Source organism: Budorcas taxicolor, chromosome 2 (assembly GCF_023091745.1).
Source record: "Budorcas taxicolor isolate Tak-1 chromosome 2, Takin1.1, whole genome shotgun sequence".
Taxonomy (NCBI): Eukaryota; Metazoa; Chordata; class Mammalia; order Artiodactyla; family Bovidae; genus Budorcas; species Budorcas taxicolor.
Genome location: NC_068911.1, coordinates 75,255,398 through 75,278,902, shown reverse-complemented (window position 1 = coordinate 75,278,902; position 23,505 = coordinate 75,255,398). Strand labels below are relative to the sequence as shown.

The following is a 23,505-nucleotide window of genomic DNA, read 5'->3' as shown; positions in this document are numbered from 1 at the left end:
TTTGTTTAAATTATTTATGAGGACTTATAAAATATGCAAGGGGAAGGGGAGAAATTGCTCCTTGTTACTATAATTAAACAGACCTACTAGCAAGATTGATTTCATTTTTCTCTGTGGTGAGATCTGCATTGGGGTGTGGTCATGTGGTCACTAGTGCACTCTTACTGGTGTAGTTTTGACTTCAAAGGAACTAAATGTAGTTGTGTACTTAATTGCTCTCTATTGGATTGTCAAATAAGAATAGTTTCTAGCGAAGAGTTTAATAAAGGTTTCAGTTCTGAGTGCCAGAAATGAAACTAAACAGTCTTCAGGGATACTTCTGACTCTCTGAAGTCATGGGTAAAGTAGAAGAAAATGACAGAAAATCAGAGCTCAGAAGATGAAAATGAAACAGGGAAAGCAAAATGAAAGAGCTGAACCCAGGAGAAAGTTCCAGAATGCCACCAGCAGTTACCATATAAGCCCTTGATCACACCCATCCAGTGCCTTTTCTTAGGTAAGTCAGCTTTATGAAATGATGAGTCCTGGCTCATATTTTCCAGAACACTTAATTCTGTTCATCTGTTTTTGTATCCTTCCTTGTTGTTGATAGTCTCTACTGAGCATCCGTGGCTCCCTGTTCTCTCCAAGACGCAACAGTAGGGCGAGCCTTTTCAGCTTCAGAGGCCGAGCCAAGGATATTGGCTCTGAGAATGATTTTGCGGATGATGAGCACAGCACCTTTGAGGACAATGACAGCAGAAGAGACTCTCTGTTTGTGCCGCACAGACATGGGGAGCGGCGCCACAGCAACGTCAGCCAGGCCAGCCGTGCCTCCAGGGTGCTCCCCATTCTGCCCATGAACGGGAAGATGCACAGCGCTGTGGACTGCAACGGAGTGGTCTCCCTGGTCGGGGGCCCTTCTGCCCTCACATCTCCTGCTGGGCAGCTCCTACCAGAGGTGAGACCAGTGAAACCTGCAGCTGTTGGGAAGGGAGGCGTGGCTGGTGCAGGCAGGAATGGCTTTCTATTTCCACCTGTATGAGTTTTAGTGAGTCTACTCTTCAAAGGCCAAGGGTCAGTTCAGTCAAGTTATGAACTTATTTTGTCAAATCGTTCCTTTCAGACTTTTCTACAAATGAATTAAAAAATAGGTTGGATCTCATAGACTATAACGAGAAGTCTTCCATCATTATTACCACACTATCAAACTTGCCGAAAATACAGCAACAATTTATCATGCATTATTTGTAATTAATATAAGCAAAATAAATGCAAGAAATGATATAAATACCCATCTTTAGCATCTTGTTATTTCTGATCCTTTAAAAGGAGAACTTGATACTTGCACTTGAGGTAGATAGTATCACTAAATGCATCTAAATTCTGCAACACAACCTTCTTCCTCTTGGCATGTCAAGGTGCTAGAACATTTTAGCACCCGATCAAATGACCATCGTACATTTATATGGTAAAGGAGCCACTCGAAGTACCTGGTAAAGTAATGTGTTATAACTTAGAGCAGATTTCAATTTTTATATTACTGTCCTGAGTTTTTAAATAAACATAATGGCCATAGATCATGCATACGGAACTTAGTGGGATTTAGTTTCAGCTAAACACAAGACACTGGGATATATTATTGATATTTCCTTTGTAAAACATAAGTGCTTTTTAACTTTGGTATTAAATAAGATTTAAGATTTCATTTGCCAGTATAAAAAATTCTAGCAATTTGGTTGTACTTTATCGTTTACCAAATCATATTAAAGTCTTCTTTGTATGATTTTTTTTTTTTTTTGCAAAATTTTACTCATTATAGTTGGATGAGCTCTGTCAGTCACATTAAAATCATATGGAGTCAGCTTTCAGTCACCTAATAGAAGAACTTCTTACTTTGGATTATAGAAACAGCCATTGATCATCTTTACTTTTGTTGCCTGGCCTCTCCCCACCAACTTCTCCCAGAGAGATATTCAAGTATCCTAGAATCAGATCAAAGTATGAATAAAAATATAACTTTGTTGTGAAAAATCTGGAAAAATGCAAAAAGAATATCAACTTCTCTTAAAAAATAATCATGCCTATGTACCAGACAGTGTCCAGAACATTTTACTTGCATTAATTCATTTAGTCCTCACAATAATACTTTATCATAGTTATTAATATTATCTCCATTTTACAGAGAGGAAACTGAGGCCTATGTATGATGGAGCTAGGATTTGACCCTATATATGCTGGGTACTGAACCTACAATCTATCCATATTGCAATATTACCTCCCATTAATTTTCTTTAAATTTTGTTAAATGGAAAAGAAGAGATCGTTAAGGAAACAAACACTTTCATTTTTACCCAGTGTTTCTCAAGATAAATTTCATCATCAGACTACTTGCCTCAGAATTCCCTGGGATACTTCTTAAAATGGAGATTCTTCATTTTCCCCTGCCTCCACCCCTGGCAGCTACCATTCTCCTCTGCTTCTCTGAGTTTGATAACCAAAGGGTCCAGCGTTTCAGTTATGCAAGATAAATAAGTTCTGGAGATCTACCGTATGGCATAATGGCTAGAGCTACGAATACTGAATTGTAACCTTAAAATTTGCTAGGAAGATAGATCTTATGTTGTGTTCTCAACCCAAACAGCAACAGCAACGATGATGAAGTAGTGGAAGGAAACTGTAGAAGGTGATGGAAATGTTTATGAACTGATAGTGGTGATGGTTCACAGGTATATACTTATCCTTAAACTCATCAAGTTGTGAGCATGAAGTATACATAGCTTTTTACATGTTGATAATACTTCACAAAAGTGGTTTAAAGAAAGAAATGAAGACTTCTGGGCCCACTCAGGTTTACTCAGACCCAGACCAAAAGGCCAGGAATCAGTGATTTCTTCTTTCTTGACAAGCATCCCACATGGTTCTCACACGTAATGAAGTATGAGTATTTCTGATCTTGATAAATGTTAATTGAGAACACAAAAATAAATCTACAACTTCTTTACATAAATGCAAGAGAATTTCAGTCCATCAGAAAATATTTAGTGTTTATCAGTAATTATCATTCCTGTCCTATCACAGAGGGTGGAATAAATCTCTGAAGGTAAATTCGGGCCGTTTACACAAAGCCTAGTTTAGTATCTGTTTCCTGCTGCTTGGTGTCCATCCTTCAGTGTTGCAATCAAGTGCTGTGAGGCAGGGCACCGCACCATAGTATAGCAGGAGCTGCAGAGGCAGACCAAAGATGTGGCTTTGCAAGACTGCAGAGAGAAAGAAGAACAGAAAATAAACAGCTGTGGGCAAATGCTGCCTTTCAGAGCACACAGTATCCTGCATTTTCACATTAATTCAATTGAAGCAATCTAATTTAAGAAAGAATTTCCTTGGTAATATCATTAGAGAGTTTGAAATCTAACACTAAAAATTAGACAAATATCGGATAACATACATGATTTTGTATAGAGCAGAAGGGACCAGATGGCCTTTAAGTGACCCAATTTTTTTCCTCCAAACTTTGACTTTCTCTGATGAGGCAAAATATTTTCAGTTCTGATGCAACATTAATAGGATGTTATATTCTTAATAATTAACTAAATAATAATTAAACTAAATTTTATAACTTTATCTTACACTTACAAAAGAACCCATCCTTGGCATTGAAACTCTAATTTAAGGCAAGACATCATAATGGGGGATCTTTGATTTTTAGCAATGATATAATGAATTGATTCTTTTCTATTCCAAAAAAACTCACCAGAATTTCAATATGGGCAGAAATTTATTCCTACTTCAAGAGTTCAAACAATGAAGTTAGTGATCATAGGAGAAAAAAGGGGCAAGACTCAAGCATTTCTCATGCAATTCTGAGTGCTAATAATAAAGAAGTGAAGTGGCTCAGTCGTGTCCTTCTCTTTGCGACCCCATGGACTGTAGCCTACCAAGCTCCTCCGTCCCTGGGATTCTCCAGGCAAGAATACTGGAGTGGGTTGCCATTTCCTTCTCCAGGAGATCGTCCCAACCCAGGGATCGAACCTGGGTCTCCCGTATTGCAGGCAGACGCTTTACCATCTGAGCCACCAGGGAAGTCAATAATATAAAGTCACTTTTATTTCACTATGGATGTTCCTTATTTATAAAATAGCAATATGAGTCCTGTTCACCTACTTTATTGTGCTATCAGTAATTAGCATTATTTTATTAACCTGTGTACCTCTAATGCATACATAGTCAAAAGCAGAGTTTCCACTCAATTGATAGTGAAGTTAACAATCACAGGAGAAAAAAGGGGTAACACTCAAGCATTTCTAATGCAAGTCTGAGTGCTAATAATAAAGAAGTCACTTTTATTCCTCTGAGGATTTTCCTTATTTATATAGCAATATGAGTACTGTTCACCTACTTTATTGTGCTATCAGTAATTAACATTATTTTATTAACCTTGTTACCTCTAATACATACATAGTCAAAAGCAGAATTTCCACTCCATTAATAGGATTGTCATTAATGAGGATGAACATTCATTTACGTCACCCTAAAATTAACTTTACTATGAAAGAAAAGTAAAATTCATGAGAAAAAAATAACCCCTCTCTGAAACAAAGCTTTTTAAATAAAAAAGTTGTCTCTTAGAATTGAAAATATTTAGCCTCATCAGGGAAAGGCAAAGTGTGAAGGTAAAAAATAGGGTTGCTTAAAGGTCATCTCGTCCCATCTGCTCTATACAAAATCATATGTGCAGTCCTGTATCTGTACCTGTCTATAATGAACAGAAGCATTTTAATATGGAATTCACACTTTAGGAGAGCTACTACTGATGCATATTAGGGAAACCTGTAAAGTTCTTTTCATTCATTAAACCACATGAATATATATAAAGATCTAATAAGATGTGAGTAAACCAAGGACTAATATGTTTCAGTTTGAAGCTCTAGATAGGATTGACTGAAATGCTAAAAGGTTCTATCCTATAAGAAGTAAGATCCCTCCAGCCCAAAGCTCCAAGCTGGAGGAATTAGAAAAGTCCATCTTGATCACAAACCCAGGCATCCCTGAATTCTGAGAATATGATGGGCTTTCAAACCCTTCCCAAGAACAATGATTCTAGCAATGTCTTAGTGAGCTGTTTATATCTGACAAAGCATAGTGAATATTTAGCTAAATAACACCTATTGCGGGAACACTTTGGGTTTTGCTGCCCTTTAAAAATAATAGTTATTTCATGTGAAATTTTATTTTTAGGGCACAACAACTGAAACAGAAATAAGAAAGAGACGGTCCAGTTCTTACCATGTTTCCATGGATCTTCTGGAAGATCCTACGGCAAGGCAAAGAGCAATGAGTATGGCTAGTATTTTGACCAACACCATGGAAGGTATGTCAAAAGTCTTACAGCACAATTACTTGGTGGTGCTTTGGTAATGGTGATAAAAAACTTTCATAAATTCTAAGAGTTGAATTCTTCCTGAATTGATACCACAATACTATTATTTCTTTTACTAAATAAAAGTAAATTCTATATGCAATACATGGATTCTGTTGTTTCATATAGATTTTTACATTTAGCCTCCAGGAAGCTACTGCAAACTCAAGGTATACCTGGAATATAACCTTGGTAGATTAAGTTCCTAAACTGTTGAAGTTTGTCATGTGCATGACATCAAAAGGAATGTAATGATAAATGTTTATTTTTATAGTGATGCTAACACAGTTGAATCGTATTAACTGCTTGAGACTCAAGCTATAAGCTCGTTTGATTTAACCAGAAGTATAAATGAAAAAAGTGGAAATTAGGGTTTAATATTAACCACTTTGAAGCCAAGTTTTCAAAATTTTGTAAAACTACTTTTGCCTCTCTCTCTGATCAGAGTTTAATAATATCTCAGCTTTCTCTTTAGTTCCTGATTATATATGAGTAATTAATATACTGTTAAGAGGTCTGGATGTTATAATTCCAAAATAAAGAATTTGGGGACAGCTTGTTTTGTGATCAGTTATTGGCTTTGTGTCTATATGTGGCTCTGTAGTTGCTTCTTCATCAGTAAAGTATTGATAATGATGTTTAGAGTAACATTGTTGTAAAGACTAAATGAGACCTCATCCATAAAATACCTGTGTTCCTGGCATGTAAAAGGCAGTCAATAACTAGTATTATCGGTTGCTTTGTCATTGTTTTGTTAATGCACATGTTTATCCCTTTCTGTGCTGTTAATGAATTCAAACATCAACTATCAATTTCACCTTGGAAAATACTTTCATATAAAATGTATTTTATCATCCTCCCTTGCTCTCCTTTGTCCTTCTCTCCCTTTCACTTTATAACCCTCCCTTTCCTTCCCCTCCCAAGTGTGTGTGTGTGGGTATATGTGTGGAAGGAAAAAGAAAGATGGAGAATGAGAAAGAGAGAACACAAGCATGTGCGTGTGTTTCTCTGTTAGTTGCAGTTTCTATTAATACTGGATAGATTCTTGGAATAATTATTTTCCAGTCTGAATGCAAAGATCCCGTGATATTTAATATCAATACCCCAAACCTGAGAGTCACAGCCAGGAAAATCTCACAATGTAGATGGCCATATATATCACAGCCATGTCAGTTACTACAGTCCCAACATTCGTAATGTCCTAATGCAGTATCAGAAATCTTTTCACTGATTTCTATGGGATATTAAACTCAGTACGTTCTTCCCCAACCTCGCCTGCGTTAGCTTGCACTCCCTCTTCCCCCCCAGCTGCCAGTAGCTTGCTCCTCCCTGTCCCTCCAGGTAAATCTTTTGAAGATTCTCTGGTCTTCTGCTCCTTGCCATAGCAAAACCACTGAGAGGAAGCTGCCAGTGGTTCTGCTACCGATGTCAGCAGCATGTCTGCTCCCTAAAGCAAGAAGTAGACAAGGAGACAGGGTAAGTCTTAATTAACACTAATTTGCACTACTGATGGCAAGTTTGAATTAACACTAATTTGCACTACTGATGGCAAGTTTGAATTAACCTGAGAAGTTACTTAAAAACATCAAGCCACCACCACAAAATTGAACTTATCCACTAAGATACAGAGTTAAAAATGAATGCACACATTCCCGTATTGCCCTCCATGAATATGTGTCTCATGGACTTGCTTAGAGTGAAATGATGTCCTAGAGATAAGAGTGACTTAGGAAGCAGGAGACTGAGTGTTTGGCTTTACTATCTGCAGATCTTTTAACTTGATATTTTTGTGAGGAACATGGCTGAGTTTTCATTCTATTTTTCATTGGTTGTGTAGAATGCAAAGCATACTTTATTCGCTATATCTAAACACTTTGAATCTGGCATTAATCAAGGCTGGTTGTTAGCTACATAGTGCACACAGGCAACTAGAATTGTCTTTAATATAGTCCTTTTTGGTTCCTGATAATGGTGGGAAAGTGTCTTAGGTTGACATAATCTGTTTATTTAAGGATCCTTTCTTCTAAGTCTAATCGTGTTTTAGTTCACCTTTGCTTTTTTCAACCAGGCTTCTTGACCCACGCTGACAACTTTTGTTTTCCCTCTTTTGAACTACAGCTCAGTTTCCATTGTCCAGGGTTATGAATAGCCTCCTACTTAATGACACTGTAGGAGATACACAGAAATGAATTATTTCCTTTTCGGGTTTTTAAAATGCAAAAACCACATGGAAATATTTCCTGATCACATCTTTGGGAAGAGTGATGGGAGGTGAGGGGGAAGACTAGGGAATTGAAGGAAACCAGCCAAGATCTAAACTGAGTTGTAAATGCGTCTCAGTGTAGATAACCCACCCAGGAATAATGGAGATGTGGCTGTAGTTCTCGCCTGAGTGCTTTGTTTTGTTTCAAAGTGTGATAATTCTTTTTCCTTTTTGGCATGAGTAATTGAATGATTTTATTTTAGAATTTAACAACTCGGCTCCACTTTTTCCTGGTATCAAGATGAGCAACACTGGCTGTGTTTTCCCGTTTGAACTTTCCTCTTATTTTTTTCCACACAGTTTCCATTTGCTTCCTTTATCTACTAAATTGCAAGTAGCATTTTAAAAAATACTTATGCTGACTGTACATAGGCAAAGAGATTTTTTCAGTTCTCTTTAGTTATTTACTGTAAATGATATTGTCCTTTTATCTTCAGTATGAGTTTATTTGGGAGTCTTAAAAGCATCTACAAAACAGCACATAAAAACTATATGTTTTTCTTCTGATTTACAACTTAACTATTCTTTATTGTTTACAAAGTTACATATTAAGAGAAATGGAAATAAATTGGGCACTTAAAGTATTTCAGTATCTAAGGACGCAATTGAAGAATCTCCTTCTGATGGAATTCTGTAAAAAATAATCCGGAAATTACTTTAGTGAAGTAACAAACTTTATAAAATTAGTAGTAAATGTTTATCAGCAAAGCAAAAATCACTACCTATGGTAGTGTTTGTCCATTGTATGAATTCCCTTAAAAAGTTTAATTCCTAGTAAAGTGTCCCAGATTTGGAAAGATATTCCAGTTGCCACAGTGGGAATACTAAATTGACCAACCAGAGTCAGTTATGCTATTGATGAACAAAGAATTTTTCCTCAATTTTAGTGCTCATCAGTGCTAATCAGGTCTCACATTTGGCTGAGCAAGTGATAGAGAGTGATATTGGCAGAAAACAATATCTGCATCCTTTTCTCACTCAATAATTGATTGAGATAAATATACCAAAGAAAAATAGTAGATAATTTCCCACTTTCTAATTCTCCCAAATGCACCTTACAGATCCGTGCATTTCTGTCTTCTCTCTCCTATTATTTAGTTGAAATTCTTTTTTGAAATCATTATACTATTTTCTTCAGTAAATGTGCTTTTATATGAAATCTTTTATCATAGGTTTGGTGTGATTCTTATTTTAACACATTAAAATAAATGCATTTCATGAAAATTTATTGATTATACATATGTGACATCTAAAATCCTCTTGCATTTTACCAGTAGTGCATCAGTCACATTTTGTGAAACAGCGAGGATCTCACTTTCTTAGGGTGGATATTTCCTCTTCTTTTGTGTCGTCCAGTTAAATCAAGAAATGTGGGGGGGGGGGGGGGGGGGAAAGAGTCTTGCCAAGTTTAATACATAATACTATATCTAATTAGGTTTAACCAGAAACTTTTAAGATTGGTGATACTGACAAAAGTCTTTCATTAGAATACCCAAAAAACATATCTAATCCAGGGAACTGAAATTCATCATGACTAATAAAGGTTTCTGAGAGAAAGTCTTTCATAATATAAGTGCTCTGTCTGGAACATAGATGACGTTTAAGTATACTCGACACAAGTCCTACCCATTAATTTATGGTAGCCTTAAAGATAATTATCAGATAGTTTAATGTTATAGATAGAATCTTGGAAACCATGTTTAACTAAGATACATTTGTAAAGTTTACTAGCCCATCTGCATTTTTTATGACGGCTAGTCTATCAGTGCTTTCCTGCTCAACCATCAGATTAATCTATAATGCCTTTTAACAACTTCAGAATTTTTTAAGAGTCACTTTCAATTTAAACCAAAGGCTTCTTAAAAAGGAGGAAGCAGTTTTCATAAGTATTCTGTTTTCTTCCAGAACTTGAAGAATCCAGACAGAAATGCCCACCGTGCTGGTATAAATTTGCTAACATGTGTTTGATTTGGGACTGCTGTAAGCCATGGTTAAAGGTGAAACATGTTGTCAACCTGGTTGTGATGGACCCTTTTGTTGACCTGGCCATCACCATCTGCATTGTCTTAAACACCCTCTTCATGGCCATGGAGCATTACCCCATGACGGAGCAGTTTAGCAGTGTGCTGTCAGTTGGGAACCTGGTAAGGCTCACTGAGGGCTACTCTGCTCATTGAAAGAGTTTATGGTTACTTTAATGAATTTCACATATCACTCTCAAATTAAATATGAATTAATTGGCCATATTTACTTGGGCAACAAAAGTTCAGCATTACTTTTTTTTATAACAAATTATATTGCTTCAGTTAAGCAATAGAAAAGAGTCAAAGATTTTATTTATAGTTTGACTTAGAATTAAATATAAATTCAGTAAAAAGATCATTTTGAATTACAGGGGACATAAATCTATGGTAAAATGCTGATGTGTTCCTCAGGTATTTAGAATAGACTCTTTCAGACATGTTTACATTTGTCAAACAAATTAAGTCAGATAATTTAAAAATATCTGTTCATACCTGTAGATGGATTTTTAAGGGAAGAAACATCATATAGAGGTTATTATTTCTGTTTGAATTTGTCCTATACATTTAGGAATTTATAAATAATTAAGTTTTGCATATTTTTTAACTTAAAATTCTATACTAACATTTGTGGCTACATGGTAGAGTGATAGAAATGAAAGTCAATATGAATAAATTCAGGTAACATATATTGATATTAATGTAAGAGGTTAATTAAGTTCCCATGAACCTCCCACCTTGATAAATGAACATATAAACAGGTTCTATATAGATAGTAAATGATATATTCTGAAGGATGGTACACAATATTTTTAGACTCTGAAGTAACCATTATTGTTCTATTATAACCAGATAGGTCTTAACTGATAAAGTTACAATATATATGCTGACCACTTATTTTGTACCAGGCATTGTGCTAAATGGTTTACATAAAATCCTACTTTCTAGGTACCCACAAAGTCAGCCCTCAGGTAAATACTATGAATGTCTGCATTTTACAGTGAGGGGATCTATACCCATGAGAAATTGACAGAGCAATGAAAGCTCTAAATACTGTATCAGAGACTCTAAAAGATATTTCACAGACTGTTTCAAGCTATGCCCCCAAATCACAGAACTTTAGGAAAGGACAATAATGTTACCTAGTCCAAATGTTTTCATATATGTAGGAATCACCTCAACATTATCTATAAAAAAGTGAGCAAGCGATAAAATAAGCTTTTTGGAGATGAGTATTAGGAAACAGCTCAAATGGGCTTAAGCAAAAATAAGCAAAATAAATTTTAAAAAATAATTCATTACTTCAAGTAACTAAAGTCCATTTGGGCATAGCTCCAGGTTTTAATCTGTCTAGATTCAAATTCTCAATCAATGTCATTGGGAGTTAGCTTCTTGCCAACTTTTTCCCAGTATGTTTCTTTCATCTCTAGCTGAATATTCTATTGATGGCAGTGTTCTACCAACTTCCATCCTACTGACACAGCTCATTAAGCAGGAGTATGCCTCTTAACTGGTATTTCTAACACAAGCCCAAGTATTGAATACCATCAGCCTGGTTGGAGTTACAGAACCATTTCTAAACCAGTCAATCTGGTTCTAGGGTTAGAATGAATGCCCTAATAGGTAATCATTTGGTGAGTTTTTGGAAAGCTAGGGAGATCAGAGGCAAAGTCAGGGTGTTGGCTGCAATGAGTTACTTGAACCTTTCACTTAAGAATATAAAAGTGGAATATTAGTTTTATTGTGTTAATTCTTATATTCTTCATCACTTGATAAACCTCAACTATAGTAAACAATGAAATATCAACTTGAATACAAACCATTTGAGGATACTAATTTCCTGGGTCTAAACCAATTTTTAAAACTCAGAACTAAATTGCGATTTGTTGGGAATAAATTAAATTGCTTAATAGTTATTTATGCTTTCAAGAGTCTTCGTTCGTGTAATAAATATTTCTCACTTAGGTCTTCACTGGGATCTTCACAGCAGAAATGTTTCTCAAGATAATTGCCATGGATCCATATTATTACTTTCAAGAAGGCTGGAATATTTTTGATGGTTTAATTGTGAGCCTTAGTTTAATGGAACTTGGTTTGGCAAATGTGGAAGGACTGTCAGTTCTCCGATCATTTCGACTGGTAAATTAACTGAGAGTAACCATAATATTTTTATAAATAATTTAATTAGTAGTCACTCTTTTCTTGTAAAAATTGAAAGATTTCCCATAGCTTTAATTTTTTTTGAATATATTTCTAACAAAACAGATGGTAGTTTCTTCTTCATTACAGTTTTAATGCACAGATTAAGTTTAATTCAAATGAACAGCCAATAATTCTCTCCTTAGTAAGTGAATGTCAAGGCTAATGGGAAGAGAGAAAATGGAGGTCATACATAATCCCAAATCAAATTAAACAACACAATACATACCTCTCAGCTATATGGGGTTTGCTTAAACATAATAAGGGGCTTGATTGGGGCTTTGGATTGGCTTCTCTTTCTACCACCGGCTAAGAGATTGTGGAATTGCCCACTTTGCCCCCGTACAAGACTAGGGACTGGGTAAAGTTCACAGAAAAGAGGACAGAGCTGCTATTCATCTGTGCCTTTAGCCAGGTCAGGAAGTCACCAAATCCACTCTCTAAGAAAAGTTGCCTGTATAACATTTTAATTTTAGGAAAGGCTCTTTCATTTGTTCTTTATATTTGATAAGTTTAGGCCTCTTTTTAAATTAAGAGATAAAATATCACTTGACCCATTTCCATTTAAAATGTGATATGTTTTATTATGCTGTTTATTTGAGTTGGCTCCAACTTTTTGTGATTTATTTTCAAACAACAGACATTGTGTATAGCTGGTAAAGACAGATTCCTATAGGCAACCTATCTTAATGGTGATTAGTTTCAAGAATTTGTGATCAAGTCTGTTTAGAAATTTCCTTACTACTTTCAAATATTTGTTAAGATCCTTAGAGCTGTGATTTCCTTTCCTAGTCTTTATCTGTGGATCTAATTTGAAGCTAGAATGATAAAAAAAAAAAAAATTAGCAGTGATTATATAACAAGTAAATATGGGCAACTACTTTTAAAAAGCTTAGTAGGTCTTTATGATAATGTGATGCAGTTTAGGAAGGTACAAAGCATAATATCACTAATGTCTTGCCTAGTATATCAGGCTCTTTTGGATTAATTATTCTCAGGGAATAAATTAAAATTTTTGGTTCTTATCTTTGCTCTTTTGGGTCACTTAGTTGCCATTAAATAATGCACTACTCAGCCTGACATTTACTGAAGCATCAGAAATAAAATGCTGATGCTGTTTAATGGTAAATAGTACTCTAGAGGCTTCTATGACACCCTATAATGAGTTGATTAATTAAATCACTGAAGACCTAAAAGTTGACAAAATACAGCTTTTCATACAAGTCCAAGTATTTCTTATTTGAGTACAATAAATCTCCTTTAAAATACAGCCAATATTACAACACGCTAAAGGTCAAAGCAGTCTAAGATTTAAAGAAATTAGTTGGGTTTTCCCTTGTATCTTACCTAATTTAAGTGTTAATGTTGTTTACATTTGTGCATTTCAGCATGATATTTCAAGTACACTGAAAAAATATATCCATTTGGGGCTTTTAAATAATGAGAGCCTCTACTAGAGCCTCTACTTCTCTGAAGCAGTTTCTGCTAATTAATCACCATTAATTTTAGGTATTTCAGCTCCTTACAGAAAAACAAAAAGAATAATATAAATGTTTATATAAGATTATGGAATTTAAATGCCAATTTAAAAAGCACTGTATTCTTATTTTATTTACAATATATACTATTTCAGAATGAAGAATATAGACAATAGTTTGGCACACAAATAACCCATCACCTAAAACTGAGACACTGTAGATTTTCCCTATAAACAAATATACAGATTCTTCCAAATGCAGAGCAGTAATGACCTTGTTTCTGTTTTCAGCTTAGAGTTTTCAAGTTGGCAAAATCCTGGCCCACCCTGAATATGCTAATTAAAATCATCGGCAATTCTGTAGGGGCTCTGGGTAACCTCACCCTGGTGTTGGCCATCATCGTCTTCATTTTTGCCGTGGTCGGCATGCAGCTCTTTGGTAAGAGCTACAAAGAATGTGTCTGCAAGATTTCCAATGATTGTGAGCTCCCTCGCTGGCACATGCATGACTTCTTCCACTCCTTCCTGATTGTGTTCCGGGTGCTGTGTGGAGAGTGGATAGAGACCATGTGGGACTGCATGGAGGTCGCCGGGCAAACCATGTGCCTTACTGTCTTCATGATGGTCATGGTCATTGGAAACCTGGTGGTATGTGGTAAAACATTTTTCTCATTTTCAGTAAAAGATAATGTAACCATCAGGAATGTTTTGTATATTTTTTTTAAATCAAATTTCTGTTCTTCATGATGGCAGGAGTCAGTTATAGATCAGCCTATAGAAATCTACATGAACTCTTTTTAATATTTGTTTACATTATTTTAATTTTTTTCCCTTTATATTGAACTGTAATTGACATGTAACACAAACTCTTAAAATATCTTTTGAACCAAAGTTGTTCTTCATCTCTGTATCTCTTACTGTTCCAAAGAGAGGGCCATTTTTGGCTTTTATCTTTCAGTTCTTGTGCTAAAGCATGGCAGTGCTATTAGATAGTCATTCATTTTATTTATAAATACTAACAATATTGTCACTTGAAAATGTTTCACATTTGGGTTCTCTGCAATTTGGAGGTAAAAAAAAATAGCGATCATCTGTCCATTAAAAGCACATCAGTATTTGTTGCATAGAAATGACAGTATGAACGAATAACACTGACTCAGTAATCATTTGTTATCATTTCTGTGTAAAATGAACTATGCCCAACACACCTCTACTGAGTCCTGGGGGCCTGGGAACAATGGTAGGATGATATATATGGCACAGTGATAAGACATTTACTCAAACAGGAATAAAAAGAGTAAGTGAAAAAAATGTGAAAGCAAAGTGTTATATGTAAAGTTTACAAGATGGAAACGTTGCTTTGCAATGGCAAGGATCATCACAGAAGGCTTTGTCAAAGAGTTCAGACCTGCACATATCTTTAATTGAGATGTGAGAAGAAAGTAGACCATCCCAAGCCAGGAAATAGTGGACCCAGTGGTTGGGGAAGAAAGGACAATAGATTTATTTGAGAGGGATCAGACTCTCATATGTTAAATTTATTATACTAAGTTGCTTGATCAGGCCCCAGCTCAGTGGAATAGAACAAGGACTATCGTAACCAATATTTTAAAGTCTTCAATTTATAGACTTCATATTCTCTCACATTAAAAGTAACCTCCAATCCCCCAGTCAGTTCACTTCAGTGACTCAGTCGTGTCCGACTGTTTGCACCTCCATGGACTGCAGCACGCCAGGCTTCCCTGTCCATCATCAACTCCCGGGCTTACTCAAACTCATGTCCATCAGGTTGGTGATGCCATCCAACCATCTCATCCTTTGTCATCCCCTTCTCCTCCTGCCTTCAGTCTTTCCCAGCATCAGGGTCTTTTCAAATGAGTCAATTCTTCACATCTGGTGGCCAAAGTATTGGAGTTTCCGCTTCAGCATCAGTCCTTCCAACGAATATTCAGGACTGATTTCCTTTAGTGTGGACTGATTGGCTCAATCCCCCAGAGGAGGAGAAAAGGGAAAGGGAAAAAACCAAAAATTATCATTTATTTCTATTTTTTGCAACATTTCAGTCTTCTCAGTATCCTGTTGTTAACTCTGACCTGTTCTTAAAATAACAAGAAACATGAATAGTGTACAATTCAGAAATGTGAAAAATGGCTTATAACAATACACATTTATTAATTATCTCATAATTTCTGTAGGTCAGAAATTTGGGAACCACTTATCTAGTTCTGGTCCTGGGTTAGTTAAAAGATTTCTATCCAGATGTTGATGGGGGACAGTTATCTTGACTGAGCTTGAAGAACTGACTGCTAATAAGGCTCACTCTCATGGCTGTTGCTGAGAGGTCCCAGTTCAGCCTTACTGGCTGTTGGTAGAAGGCTTCAGTTTCTCTCCACATGGATCTCGCCATAGAGTTGATTATCTTCGTGACATGGCAGTTGGCTTTTTCTTCCAGAGCACAAGACACAAAGCAAAGGGCAAGGAGAAAGCTCTTTTTATGTTCTAATCTTGAAGTCACATTCTAACACTTCTGCAGTATTCTATCGACTAGTCATTAAAAAGAGCTCACATTTAAGAAAAAGGGATTAGACTTTAACTTCTGAAGGGATGAGTATCAGATAATTTTAAGACCACTACAATTCTAGATATAACTTGCTTGCTTTCAGAAGATCCAAGAATACATGGAACAGGAAGAAACGATCACAGGGCTACATAGAAGAAAAACAGAGAAAATGTCATTGGTTTGTATTTTAGATTTGGTTTGATTTCATTTATATATCTGACATACATTGGAAGAAGAGAATGGAAGGCAGAGAAAAGAATCCTTTATGACAACAATGAGTGAGAAGACTGGACACAAGCAGTGAAAATTCATAGTGGGGGTAGCAGAAAGTGTTTGAGGCCAGACTGAGTACAGTTTAATTTATGAAAAGGCTGATTATACATTACCAAATTGAATATTTTTTCCTGTAGACAGTTGAATGCTACAGATGTCTTTTTATCAGGAAAGAGGCAATGAGCAAGTGGAATTTGGGTAGAATTTATGGAGCCAGAAAACACAGTGAATTTAAAGAAACTCAACATACCACATATGATCTTTTGTTTACTGAAATAGGGCACATCTCTCTAACTGTACAAAGGATTCAAGTTGGAAAGAGAATTTCAGGAAGTATTCATACCTATGGATGTCATTTATGTTAATTTGGATTGCTACATATACCTAACATGGTATAACAGATAAAATAATAATTTCTATCTATTGTCATATATTTAAATTCTGTACCTTTTTTAAAAAATTAAAGAATCTCCTTATTTACTATAAGTTAAAAAGTATTCCTCCTTTTGTGATATCTTGTATATTTTTTTCTAGAGTAACTAAGGTAGTAATAATACCTGTCATGTTTATCACTATCAAGGAGATATGTTCATATCACATTTCCTTAAATAAGATTGACTGACCTGGTGCACTGCTTCTTACAATTCTTCCTTCTCATCCTCACCAAAAAGGTTAATGTCTCCCAAAGACAAGGTGACATAACCTCCTGTAAACACACATAAACTCCCATGTAATGCTTGATTACTTAATCACTGCCTAGCCCACAGACAAGACAGAGGTGGGGCTATAGATTGCCTTTTCCAGGCTATCATCTTGGTTTGCTAACACTATGGCCAGAAATCCTCTTACAGGTTCAAGACAGGTGCTGCAGAAAAAGAATACTTTTTTTTTTTTTTTAAGATTACCACATCTAGAAGTAGCCACCTCTATCTCTAAGTGGGCCATTAGCAACACAAGAGGGATGTGAAAGGGTGTTTTTCTCACCAATTAAAAATCAGGCTAGAAAAAGTATTGATACAGGCAATATGTTTCAATCTTGAATCCCAAATGGAAATTATTATTCCAAGAGAATAATTTGGGGACACATGAAAGAAACAGTCTGACTCAGTGAGCTATTAAGTCTGTCCATGACCATGTGTGAACCAGGAGCCCAGGTTTCAGTTCCTGAGTAAGCTTGTTGAACTGTATTTCTTTAAATTGCCTTTGGTCACACCCACCACCTTGGTCAGCTGTTACACTGATCAATACCCTTTGGTAATAAAGGAGGTCTAGAAACAGAGATGAGATTGAAAACAAAAAAAGGTAAATTGAAAGATAGTATAACAGAGAGTAGGTTGGATCATAGTAACAGTGATATAACAGCTAAACTGTCTCAAGGGTTTACCATGTGCCAGTCGCTTTGTGAGGGCCACATGGATCCCTTAGCTGAATCATTAGAACAGTCTTGTAAGCTTAGCACTGAGAAAATTGACATAAACTTGATTCTTACCCAATGCTTGAATTCTAATATGAAAAGGGAATGGACCATAAGATATAACAGTAAATGACATAATAGATACCTGCTCCAAAGCTTTGAGAGGAACTATAGTTGGATCTCACTCTGGGAAGGTTGACTAATATTTGTCAAGAAAAAGTTCCTAATAAAAAAAGTTCATTAATGAACCTTAATAAATCAAATCTAGAAAAAATTATGGCACCAAAATTCAGTTTTGTTAGGGATAAAACCCAAAATGTAACATTTAATTTTTTCTCTTTCATCTATTTTTATCCAAATAATACATTCAAGGCAAATCACAATAAAATATAACTTTACTGGTAAATTTCAGATGTGAAGGAGCAGGTCTTAGTATGAATACTAGCAACCATGGTATAGTGTCTGAAAGATGTCAGTATAGACTCACAGAATTATGTGCAGTCCTTGTTGGAGCTTATAGGTTTTTTTTACCTTTCTTAACACCATTGGTTAGACTGACTCATAACTGGTTAGACAAAGGAACTCTGAGGCTCATTTACCTATTAGAAAGGTAGGAATCCAGCAAGAATGCAGCATCCTTTTCGTTGGAGTTCTACTTAAAACCTTTCCTAGGATTCCTCTTCTGCACTATTTCCTTTTTGTCTTTGGACCCCTTCAGGGCCATATCCTTTTCTGTCATTGTTCTGTCTGTTTCAATGATCAAGGACTCATATACTTGGTCTTGTGCCCATGAGAGGGCTCTAATTCTTAGTAAATTACCTCTTTTTGAGTGTACATAGCAGATTTATGGTCACTAATCTTTTTGCTAACCCATATCAGTGGGGCCTATTTTTGGAGACTCAAGTTGTTAATCAGTGGTCTGTAACCATTTTTTTATACTATTTGCAACTACTGTATAAATCTAGTGGCCATGATTTTCTGAACCAAAAACTGAGATTTTTGATCTAGTGGTAAAAATATATTTTTTTCTAAATTGATAAGTTATCTAAAGTGCAAGAATACGTACAAACATAAAAATAAAATAATGTTTAAATATAGTGGAATCATCTTTGGTTCAGGAATAAAAGTATAATAAATTATCAGTGTCCTGGAAAACCCAGGTTACATGGGGAAAATACTTAACATACCAAATACAACTTTTTTTTCCTTTTTCATTGTATAGTTATCTAGATAGCAAAAATTTTTCATTTGGAAATGAACTTAATAGAAGCTTTAACAGCAGTGGTTTTAGTAATTTTGCAAAGACTAAAATGTAAATAGTGTTAATGTAGTATTATTGGCTAGGTATTTTTTTTCCAGGATAGTTTATCATAAATTAGGAAGAATATCTATTAGCAAAAAGTGAGGTGTAAGAACAACTTTGGAAAATTTGTAGTTCGGAGCAATAGAAATAATGGAATGTTTTGATCACCAGCTTTCCTATTGTGTTTTAGGTTCTGAACCTCTTCCTGGCCTTACTCTTGAGTTCATTCAGTTCTGACAATCTTGCCGCTACTGATGATGATAATGAAATGAATAATCTCCAGATTGCTGTGGGAAGGATGCAGAAAGGAATCGATTTTGTTAAAAGAAAAATACGTGAATTTATTCAGAAAGCCTTTGTTAGAAAGCAGAAAGCTTTAGATGAAATTAAACCTCTTGAAGATCTAAATAACAAAAAAGACAGCTGTATTTCCAACCATACCACTATAGAAATAGGCAAAGACCTCAATTATCTCAAAGATGGCAATGGAACTACCAGTGGCATAGGCAGCAGTGTAGAAAAATATGTCGTGGATGAAAGTGATTACATGTCCTTCATTAACAACCCCAGCCTCACTGTGACTGTACCAATTGCTGTCGGAGAGTCTGACTTTGAAAATTTAAATACTGAAGAATTCAGCAGCGAGTCAGATATGGAAGAAAGCAAAGAGGTAGGAATTTCTACATAAGAAGATATTTTGGTATTATGTTTGCTTTAAACAATCCAGACTTTTAAAAATTATTTTCTTTCTATAAAAAAAATAGGAAATACCTATTGATACAATTTCTGTGGCAAAATTGGTGATAGATTAATTGACAATATAAAAGTATATAGCTAAACAAAATATAGTTAACATTCTTTCAAGTAGTCACCATTTTGAGTTGCTGATAATATTCAGGTTAATATGAGTTTTTTTAAAGATTTTAAATAATTTTTGATTTGTGAAAAATGCCTCAGTTTATCCACTTTCTTCCTTATAATCTTCCCACAATGGTATTTTATTGCATATACTAGAAGAGTGCTTGGTGAGGGGCAGTTCCAATCCTCATTTTGCTACATTCTTTGCTTTTATGGAATAACATGAAATGTGATTTTATTTAGTTTTCACAGGCATATATTTAATGGAAGTATCATTGGGATCTTGGCTTGATATTTGCTTGTAGTTTCATGTTTCCAGAAGTAAACAGTGTTTTGAAGGAAGTGAAGGTAGTGATGAAGAATCAGGTTGAAAATATTTTTAACCCTACTGAGCACAGTGCATGCTGTCTAAATGTAAAATTCTAAATTTTCCAATTCTTTGATTTACTAGATGAGTATAAATACCAGGATATTTTCTTGGTTTATTTATAGATTACTAAGCACAGAGTTGGGAATAAAGAGAAGGAATTTAAACCCTTAATGTCTGTTTACATAAAAATGAAGCCATAATTCCCAGCAATTAACACTTGCATAAACAAATAAAAATAACAACCAAAAACAAAGATTTATTCTTTGTTGTTGTTTGAATTGATTGGCAAGAAACAGAAAGACCTCTATTATTATTCTCATCCTAAGAATGATGATTTGGCAGAGTTGGACACTGAAGGATGTAATTTAAGTAGTGAAACAGTGTCACAAAAATTAGGGATCAGTTAATAAAATTAAAAGCAAAAATATATTTCTAAGAAAGGAGCCTTAGATTGTTTAATCAGTTTTACTGTATTTATCCTATATAATTATGGAAAAAGATGCTATTTCTGTTTGTTCTTTTCTGTAAGATAGTATTGCTAATTCAGTGATTAGGTGGAAGTAGGTATTAAACATTAACTTCAGAGAAAGTTTAAATACAGTTACTAAAAGTAACATTTAGGTAGCAAGACCATAGGTACTAGTTTCATAAAATAACAATGAGATTCAAGGGGGAATTTAAAAAACCTTATAGCCCAGAGCAAATAATTGCTGTAATTAGTTGAACTCAAATGTACACTAATAAGCTGAATAATATCTTAATATCTAGTTAATTAAATTTGGATAAGTGTGTTTGGCTGGGCTATGCTGAAATGGTGGGGCCTAATTTTTTGTATTATAAATTTCTAGAAACTAAGGGTTAGTCACTCAGTGTCTGACTCTTTGCAACCCCATGGACTTGCCTGCCAGGCTCCTCTGTCCCTGAAATTATCTAGGCAAGAATCCTGTAGTGGGTAGCCATTCCCTTCTCCAGGGGATCTTCCCCACCCAGAGGTGCAACCCAGGTCTCCTACATTGCATGCAGCTTCTTTACCATCTGAGCCATGAGGGAAGCCCAGACACTAAAGTCAGCATTTTACCTAATAGTAAATATCTCCTTAGAGTAAGGGAGGCCAGTTTTTATTTTATGTATGTTTAATTTAGCTCAGCTGGCAAAGAATCCGCCTGCAATGGAGACCCCAGTTCAATTTCTGGGTCGGGAAGATTCCCTGGAGAAGGGATAGGCTACCCACTCCATTATGCTTGGGCTTCCCTGGTGGTTCAGAAGATAAAGAATCCACCTGCTGTGTGGGAGACCTGGATTCAATCCCTTGGTTGGGAAGATCCCCTGGAGGAGGGCATGGCAACCCACTCCAGTATTCTTGCCTGAAGAATCCCCATGGACAGAGGAGCCTGGTGGGCTACAGTCCATGGGGTCGCAGAGTTGGATATGACTGAGCAACTTGGCACAGCACAGCACATGTTTAACTTATGGTGTTAACTAAAAATTAATAATGAAGAATCAAATGTTGACATCACCAGTCCATTTAAACCTTTGGCTAAGTTTGAGTATCTTTTGAGGAAGGATAACTTGACATTCACTATTCTTAATTTTCAGAAATTTTAAAACCTCAAACTTCTCCAAAAGAGCATGTATTTTGCCTCATCTCAAACCATTGTGTTTCACATTAGAGAAATATCTAGTAAGGTGGGGCTTATAGTAGGAAAAATCAAAACTCTCTTCTCAGTTTCTCTTGTAAACTTTAGACTTTTTCATGTGTTTTCCATTTGAGTTAGGTATTCCAAAATAACACATGTGAAGTCACTACTTCAGAATTGGAGGTAGAGAGCTGATCTGCCAGTTGAAAGTAGAATTATTTTGTTGTTTTAGCTGTGTAGTCCTTTTAATACTTGTGTAGAGATTGCTACTTGTGTTTTAAAATTTATTATTTGGTAAAATTTTCAATTATGGCTTTATGTAAAACTTCTTAAATATAAACTCATAAACCAACAAAGGATTAGAGCAATAGTCTAGGAAGGGCCTATGTTCAAGTTACAATCTTCTGGCATTTTGGTAACTCTATACTAGGAAACAAAAGAGAACTGAAATAAGTATCCAAGAATTACAAGTATTCCCACCTGAGATATCTTTTTAGGGTTCTGCCTTCAAGTTAGTTTTGTCTGGTCATTTTCTTAATTGGTAGGGTTGGATTGTGGTATTAAATATCACATGTGAAGTATTAACAAATGGAATAAGATATTCATACTAAATGATATTCTTTCTAACTGATATGAAATATTAAAGGAACAAATGGAGCACGTTTTAATTTTTGTAATGCCTTTAATGAATCCCTTCTTATAAGGCAGACTAACCAAGTGGACACAGAGGTTATTGAGGTGTTTGAACTAAATCCTCTTCTATTTTACCTTTGCCAAATTTGTGTGATTCTTTGACAGCTTTCTGTAGATTCTCTAGAGTATATCATTTTAAATTCATATGATAATTATATGCTTTAACTCAAGTTACTTCGACCGTATGTAATGTCATTCCTTTCATACTTTTGATTTCCAATGCTTGATTTCTTTTATAGAGTTTTAATAATTTAAGCCATGCTTGAATGATTATTTTTCAAAGTAAAATTTACTAGTGCAATATGGTGACCTTCACTGCTTACCGTTCTTACTTCTCACAGGGGTAAAAGCAAGCTGGAGCCATCAAGAATGCAGCTCTGGTGTTTTTTAACCAGCCAGAGACTCCTGCCACCACTTTTACCCAGGTTACCTAAGCAAATTGTACATGTATAAATATGATTAGTTTCTAAATGAATTTTGACTGGCCTGCATGTTACTCAGCTACATTTCTTGCCCATCCATTGGCAGTAAAATAAAAACATGCACAGCTGCTCTTATGCTGAGTCATAAAGCATGGTCAGGCAAGTCTGGCAACCCTAACTTTTTAAAAACTAAGGTAGCTGCCAATTTTCTTACATAGATTTTTATAGAAATTACATTCAGTGAAAAATAAAAGTGCATGCATTTATAGATTATTTAATTCCATTTAACATTACAGAGTTTTGAACATGCTAAGGGTCTAAAGGAGAAATATAAGGTACTCTTTGAAAAGCTCTTGCAGAATGCTTTCACTCCTCTGCCCTTTTCTTAAGTAAATGAAGCCCTTATGAGTGTACGTTGTTGGTAATTTGTTGTTCAGTGTCATATTAAATTTTTCTGAAGGGTAATCTGCAAGTTAGAGCAATCCCTTATTCATGTGCAAACTTTCTAAGGGATGTTTTAATGTGATAATAATGCAAATGGAATGTTATGTTTTTGCTTCCAGCAACACTGGTACAATTTTTATCTGCTTCATTTCAGAGAAAATGGTATTGCTCTA

At 35.3% G+C, this 23,505-nt stretch overlaps 1 protein-coding gene across 1 annotated transcript in view; it reads left to right on the top strand.

Annotated features, from left to right (window-relative positions):
- The window catches only part of SCN2A (sodium voltage-gated channel alpha subunit 2), an 87,805-nt gene that overhangs the window by 29,978 nt on the left and 34,322 nt on the right, over window positions 1-23,505 (top strand). Inside the window, exons 11-16 of the mRNA XM_052664365.1 lie at window positions 593-940; window positions 5,218-5,350; window positions 9,567-9,805; window positions 11,648-11,821; window positions 13,650-14,006; window positions 19,099-19,578. Coding sequence (XP_052520325.1) covers window positions 593-940; window positions 5,218-5,350; window positions 9,567-9,805; window positions 11,648-11,821; window positions 13,650-14,006; window positions 19,099-19,578 — 1,731 coding nt within the window. The remainder of the gene's footprint in view (window positions 1-592; window positions 941-5,217; window positions 5,351-9,566; window positions 9,806-11,647; window positions 11,822-13,649; window positions 14,007-19,098; window positions 19,579-23,505) is intronic.